At 43.1% G+C, this 7645-nt stretch overlaps 1 protein-coding gene across 1 annotated transcript; it reads left to right on the plus strand.

The window, feature by feature from the left end:
- Positions 1 to 264: 264 nt before the first annotated feature.
- On the plus strand, positions 265 to 4645 carry scrt2 (scratch family zinc finger 2). Its single transcript, XM_034694882.1, has 2 exons — positions 265 to 424; positions 3843 to 4645. The coding sequence occupies exons 1-2, from the start codon at positions 265 to 267 to the stop codon at positions 4643 to 4645; spliced, it is 963 nt and encodes a 320-aa protein (XP_034550773.1).
- Positions 4646 to 7645: the final 3000 nt, after the last annotated feature.

Genomic DNA, 7645 nt, shown 5'->3' on the forward strand with positions numbered 1-7645 from the left:
GTGCTGAACAGGATCGCTTTTATTTTTTATTTTTTTATTTTTCCGGGGGAAGCTGGGGGAGCCAGAGAGTATCACACAGCATTGCCGTCAGCCTTGTTCTCCACCGGTGTCCATTTTCTTTCTTATCTTATGTTTTTGGCCGTTGTCTTCACATTAACCGCAAGGATTACTGTCGAGCCAGCTCAGCGCGTGTGCTTCCTCAGAGGGTCTCTTTTATTTTCTCTCATGCGTTTTTCTCAGCTCTGTGTTTTTATCCATTGAAACATGCCCCGCTCATTTTTGGTGAAGAAGATCAAGCTTGATGATTTCTCTTCGTCCAATGTGGCCAACTCCAATCATCACCACCACCTGGACGACTCGTTCACTTTTGCACGCTCCATCACAGACTCGGTGACCAGCCTTGGGGTCCGTCTCAGTGAGAATGGTAAGTTAACATGCCTCCAGTCTGCCCAGTTAAAGATGTGTAAGCGCTCCTGCCTGTAGACAGCTCCGGTGCTGATTTCAGCATGCCTGACATTTCCACACTTAGCACAGATGGCATCCTCTTTTGTTTTTGTGTTGGGTGAGATTTTCCTCTGCTTCAGCCAATAACATGCTCGTAGTGTGTAAATTAGTGTGAGACGTTACATGCTGCCAGCTGATTTTTGCATTAATATCCTCAATAATCCTCTCCAGTGGCACCCCACCCCCATCACCCCGCTCCCAGACTTTTGTTTTTTGACTCCAGTGAAGGACAGACACAATTCAGGTCACAGCCGCGGATTAGCTTATGTAAATAGGGAACAAACGTGTGTATAATCAGGAGAAGCTCCGGTTACGTATTTGTATGACTGTACCAACCCTGTGTCGGCTGAACACACATACGCTGACTATATGTGGCCATCATGTGGACTAAAAAATTCATGAATATGAGAGATGAGTATCAGATGATACATTTGTCCTTAGCTGTTATTGTCCTTGAGTTCCCATCACAGTCCGATCCTCCCTTGCCCCCCTCTTCCCATCCAAATGGAGCATGCACAGTCTCCCCACCCCCATCGCTCCACTACATCTTTCTCTTCCTTCCGGGCATTCGAAAACTAGCAGGGGTTAGAGTTTCAACCGTGCAGGCCTATCGTCGCCACAAGAGACATCAACACACTGTACAGTACAGCCGGGAGGGAGGTGGGGAGCAAAGGGAAGGAGAAAAAGGAGACAAAAATGCTTGGGGCAGCAATGAGGCAGATCACGTGACAGAGGTTGTACAGTAAACATGAAGAAAGGCACATAGCTGCACTGTGGTCAGCACACGGCGGGCCGGCCACAGGAAGCTCCGGTCTGAGTCGAGAGGCGACCTTCACTTTCACGCTCTGCTTTAAGCTCGTCGCTTCCATTTTGTGGCCACGTTTAGGGGACCATATGTGTGTCTTTGTTGTGATTTGTGAGGTTATTTTCACAGCGAGAGAGGCTCCACAGACCACAGCTTAATGTTGTGATGATGCTGCCCACCTGTTATTCAACCGTGTCTATAATAAGGCCAAGTGAATTTTAGATGGGTTCGGATTAGAGGAATTAAAAGGAATATCTAGACTGTGAGGTAAACTGTCAGTGCTGCTAAATTTAAAACAGCTAACTGGATAGAGATGAAGGAATAAAAACAAGAAATGAATAAATGCATTTTTATGCCAAACCAGGCAGATTTCATAGCTTGAAATAAATGCTGTTTACATTTCCTGCTGCATGATTTCACATCATCAGTAAACAATCTATCTTTATAATTACAGTTCCTTCATCTATTGTTCAACACTATGAAAATAAATATTACACCACAGAGAAGGAAAGAGTATAAACACTACATTGGTGTAAAGAAAAGGCAGTTAATATGAACAAAAGATTATTTTCATGCTGAGTCAAAAGAAAAAATAAAGGATTTCTCAGCGTGACTGAAATACCTAACATCAGCACTTCTGCCGCGCCAGCAGATTTTCTTTTCCCCCCATTGTGGAGACATTTGACTTGAGTGTCTGTCGAACAACAAAGAGGGGTGGCTGAGAGGGTCCATTAATTACATGCTTACTTTGCATTAGAGGAATGAGTCTATGAGCTGTAAAGGCTGATACAGCGCAGGTCCTAAATGATGAGCTCCGTGTCTGACCTTGGGTAACAGAAGCAGAGTAAACAATGCTGCTTACACTGATACAGTTCATGTTGAGAGAGAGAGAGAGAGAGAGATCCCAGCTAAATAAAAGGCCATGTTGTTGTGTGCAGTGCAGAGGCCTCTTCAGCTGTTTTACTCCACAGTGTCACTTTTTAACAGGTGGATTTGGAAAGGAGTAGCTGATGAAGGGGCAGTTTTTATAAAATTGTTAATGAGGTGTTTATTTTTATTAAGAAAGGGAAAATATGTCTTTTCTTTAAAATCTTTTTATTCCAGAATTAATTTGATGATCTCTACAAAAACAAAATCAGCAAGCCCATACAGTGCAGCAGAATACTGTGTGCACAGACCTGGTGCTTCCTGTCCCCCGGGTGTCATGTGTGTTGGTCATGTCTTTGACAAAGTGTGTGTGTGTGTGTGAACAGAACCCCTTGGGAACAGAGACGCTGTAGTAAGAGAGCACTTCAACTGATTTCTTAATGGCCTGTTTCTTGGAGGCTCTTCAGCGTGCTCCCTGCTGCACACAGGTGACCCTCTTCACAAACAATGTGTGTGAAGCCATGTCTGACATTATCAAGCTTCAAGCACACTGTGCTCAATAAACTATTATTGTGTGTCGCAGATACTTGATCTGTTCCTCTCTCCAATTCTATCTTCTCCGCAGCTCTTCTGTTCCAGCAGCTGCACTATTTTACATATGATAGCCTATTGATCACTTCTAAACTTTGAATTTCATTAGAAAGCAGTCAATAACTAATTTCCACCGCTTGCTGCACACAGTGCTTAGGAATGGCTTTTTTTTCTGCAGTTATGCACTATTTCTCTCCAGAAAGGAGTTTCACTACATTTTATATTTGGACTCACATGTTGAACCTGCAGAATATCAACACTGGAGGTGGAATCCATTTAGTATTTATTAAGCTTCTGATATTCACAGCACAAGAATGTATTGAGTGCTGTTAGTTGCCAGGAAGCCTTTTAGCTCCTCTGGCACCGGGTTGCTTTGGAGGGAAAGAAAAGACATGAATGATGCCAGCAGAAATATATCTGTCTGAAATCATGCTCTGTACAGTTGGGTGCATTTAAATGAGCTGTGGTGCTTTGTGCTTTGTGGCGTCATGCTTGGAGAAGCAGGATGAAATCCTACAGGATGTAAGGAGCAATGTAACAAGTTTATCTGGTCCAGAAAGGAAAGTATTGTTTGCAATGAAAAACAAAAAAAAGCATGTAGAAAGAGAACCTGATTAAATACAAGATTGAGTATTTGTCACAGTTAGGAGTTGACACGTGAGTCAGAGAAAGATTATAAAAACAAACATGGAGACAGACTGAAGCCAAAGAGGACTGACATGAGAAACAGGAGGTCTCACTAATACGACCTCTTATTTAAGAGGGGCTTTAATATGCATCATCTCACACAGGAGGTAATCTTAATCAGCTGTTATCTAACGTTCATCCTCACGTAAAATTACAACCTTTCTGAACGTCGCAGAGCCCATCATGTCTTCCTGTATCATTTCACTATTGTGCGAACAACCTGTGAGTTCTGGGAAAATGCAATTAGCTCTGTGCTGCCACTCACTCTTTCAGCGTTTCCACGCAGGGCAATCATCCAGCATGATAATCATGTAATCAGCAGCATGTCACTGTGTCCTTATCCATCACAACCCCTGGCCAACTGTGTTTGCGTGTGTCTCTTACCCAGGCTACATCCAGGATTACATCACGCCATCTGTATACCAGGAGGAGAAGAAGATGGAGCACAAACTGGCCTCGCCAGTATCAGACCCCCTCTACACCCAGGTGAGCAGCGGAGAGGAGTACTGCGACCCCGACCTGAAGCACCCGGACAGCCCACAGTCTGGCATGACAGCCAGCGGCTTCTACAGTGGTGAATCGGAGGCCCTGGCCGAGGGTTACACCATGGATGCCTTCTTCATCTCTGACGGGCGCTCGAGGCGGAAGGGAGACAGCGAGAGTAGGGGAGGGGGCTCAAGAAGCAGCAGCGCCAACGGAGGGGCTACGGAGAGAGCGGGAGCCGGCGTAGCTCGCCACACCTGCAACGAGTGTGGCAAGACGTACGCCACCTCCTCCAACCTCAGCAGACACAAGCAGACGCACCGCAGCCTGGACAGCAAGATGGCCCGCAAGTGTCCCACCTGTAACAAAGTGTACGTGTCGATGCCGGCGCTGGCCATGCACATCCTCACCCACGACCTCAAGCACAAGTGCGACGTGTGCAGCAAGGCCTTCAGCCGGCCGTGGCTCCTCCAAGGTCACATGCGCTCACACACAGGGGAAAAGCCCTTTGCCTGCGCGCACTGTGGCAAAGCCTTTGCTGACCGTTCAAACCTCCGCGCCCACATGCAAACACACTCTGCCTTCAAGCACTACAGATGCAAGCGCTGCAATAAGACCTTCGCTCTCAAGTCCTACCTGAACAAGCACTATGAGTCAGCTTGCTTCAAGGGCTCTGCAGACGAAGACGACTCTGGATCAGAAAAGTAACGGCGAGAAAGAAGCAAAATTTTGAACCTCTGTTTGTGGGTTCACAACCAATAACCCTGTTCACTCTGCCCTCCATGCCTTTTTTCTTCCCTTTTTTTAGAAAGCAATATTTTCACTGAGATTACGTGAAGAAACTCTAATGATTATGGCAAAGACAATTTCAAAAGATGCTGGATTTTTTCCCTGCACAGTAGCTAATCGTCCACAGAAACATACAATCAAACAACCTTCCCCCAAATAGAGACTGTAGATGGTAGTTGTACACAATTAAGCAACATGTGCTTGCACGGATGTGGGCACATGTATACACACACACACACACACACACACTGACAGTCACACCAAGACATGCACACACTCACACACACAAACACACAATGTACGCACGTGTGCTCACACACTTACACACACAATTATTTATGAGGCCTGGCATGTGAATTTTTATCAATGACTATAATGATATTGATATCAATAGTAATAATATTTAGATTCCTGATATTTTATAGCAAATAGTAAAAAGAAAAAGAAAAAAAACATAAAAAAGGACTAACAGTGTTCTTTTGTTTTTTAGAGACAAAATGACCTCTTGTATTTTTATGCTGCTTTTTATTTGCTAAGAATTGAATTCTTTTGCAACTGCCAACATGAACTTTTTATGAAAATGTGAACTATGACAGTATTTGCAAAAAAGGGAGATCATTTTAAAGAGGTAAAAAGACAAGCCCTTTTTTCACACCAATGTTTCAATTCAACGGATGTTATTTTTCTATTTGATTTTTCTAAACTTATTTTTTTGTGCTTATTATCCCTCGTTGATCGAAATCATCTTTGTAACTGTGGGTACTCAACTAAAATAATTTGAATAAGCTATACAAGATCATAGACCATAGGTCACTCAATTCAATTCTGCCAGAGCAGAGATTTTTAAACGTCTAACAAGCCTGTTGAACAGGCGTTCACACACTGTCTGATCAGATTCATAATCTCATTCTGATGTTCAGACTTGGACAAACACACTGGGAGCCAGACCAAATGATCTAAAGTAATAAGTGCCATGTGTGGTCGATTCTCGTCTATAGCAATGAAAACTCTCGTTGTTCTTCCTCCACCATGGTGGCTTGCATTGACTCAGCTGCCTTTATGGTGCATCGTTCCGTCTTTAAGAGCAATCTCCACCCAGTGTTTGAGGTGCTCCCCCTCCTCCGCCTGTGTTACCTCAGAGTGAAGGTACTGACTCACACACCCTCAGTTACAAAGTGACACTCAAACCCTTCTGTTTGTCTCTTTTATATGTCGCTCAAAGCTCCGCCCACGGTTTAGATGCATTTCATCTATTTATCATGTAAATACTTTATTTATCTACCTATTTATCTATTTATTTATTGACCTTATTTTTGTGTATTTATCGAAGACTTGCTCATTTGTTATTTATCATGTATTTATTTATTGTTATTATTTAAAAAATGAACATCCATTGACCTTGTAAGATGCTGCTGATCTTCAAAGAAAATGTTTATATGCATGAAAACTGTAGAGAGTCCATGGGACTTAGTTTTTTTAAAGAGGAACAATGTACAGAACCAGTGTTAGGAAACTTCAAATGAATGAATGCAGAATGAAGATTTTTGTTTCCGTGGCAATAACTGTACTGATGCAGCGATTGACATGTAGAACAATCACAGCCATCCTGTTTTCAGTCGATTTAGGGCAATAAAAGCGAAATAAAATAATAAAAATGAAACACTAAAATATCCATCATCTTGATGGTTTCCAAAAGTCCAACGCCTCCGTGTTACTGGAGATTTTTGGCCCCTTTTAAGTCTTTTAATCTCAGGCAATAAATATATCCCAGAAATGGCTGATGTGCACGTACACATCGGCATGAAAATGCAACACCATCCATTTGTTCAAATCAGACAGCCAAAAAATGTAGGTGTGATCTAGATTCACCAAGGTTTAAAGGTGCAAAAGCAATAATGGTGGTGATGCAGAAACTATGAGCAACACTCAATCCTTTATACAGTGCGTCCAAAACGGATATAAGTGTTACTTTGACTGGAAACGGCTGCTTTTTTTATATCACTGTTAGTATTATTCCAATGTCTTCTTTGTTTTAAAAACAACCAGGTACAAATAAATCCGTTCAGACAGCTGAAGGCAGGTAGAATCTAACCGTACTGCCAGAGGGTTACACAACAGGATAGCAATGATTCTCATTGAGGTCGCAAACATAACAAAGCTTTTAAATGTAGTTCAAGTCACAGTCACGGATGCTTCCAAATCATTGTGAACAGAATCAAACAGCTACAGGAAAGAGTTTCAGATTTAAGGGAAATAAACATCCTACACAGCACTTACTGAAAAGACCTCAACCTAAACTGTCTTGGTCGGGAAAGTTTTGAAGATAGTTGTAATAAAACGATGCACTTCCAACTCCCCCATCATTTGTCCTTTCCATCAGCCCCCCGCCTCCCAAACCCAATACCAGCCGTCCTCATCCAAACCCAACTGCCTCTAAACAGACGCAGAGAGGATGAGATGTGCTGAAGTGGGATTGGCGGAGGGTGGCGGAGTGTGGGAGGATAACAGGTGTTTGCAGACAGACTGCAGATAGGGAGCGTAATTGAGTCGGTGAGCGACCTCCAAGGGGAAGGTCAAGCACCAGCAGGCAAATGCACTGTCAGCTATTTGCATATTCCAAATGGATGACATGATCGCGGTAATGCTGAGCTTGCCCCAAAAAGAAAACATCAAATACAAAGAGGGAAAAAAAAACGAGGAGTTTCACTCGGTTTATGCTTCCTCTCCTCTCCTGTTTTGCTATCATCCTGTCAATGGTTGTCTAAGTGCTACAGCTGAATCACTGCATGAGAGCATCGAAACCACCTGTCTCCTTATTCACTTGCAGAACAGTTTGGCACGTCGCTGTATTCTTGAAACGACGCAGAAATCGTTACTTCCTATAGACTGATTTTATATGTTTTTGTTTTATGTGGGACA

This window comes from Notolabrus celidotus, chromosome 11 (genome assembly GCF_009762535.1).
Source record: "Notolabrus celidotus isolate fNotCel1 chromosome 11, fNotCel1.pri, whole genome shotgun sequence".
Lineage (NCBI taxonomy): Eukaryota > Metazoa > Chordata > Actinopteri > Labriformes > Labridae > Notolabrus > Notolabrus celidotus.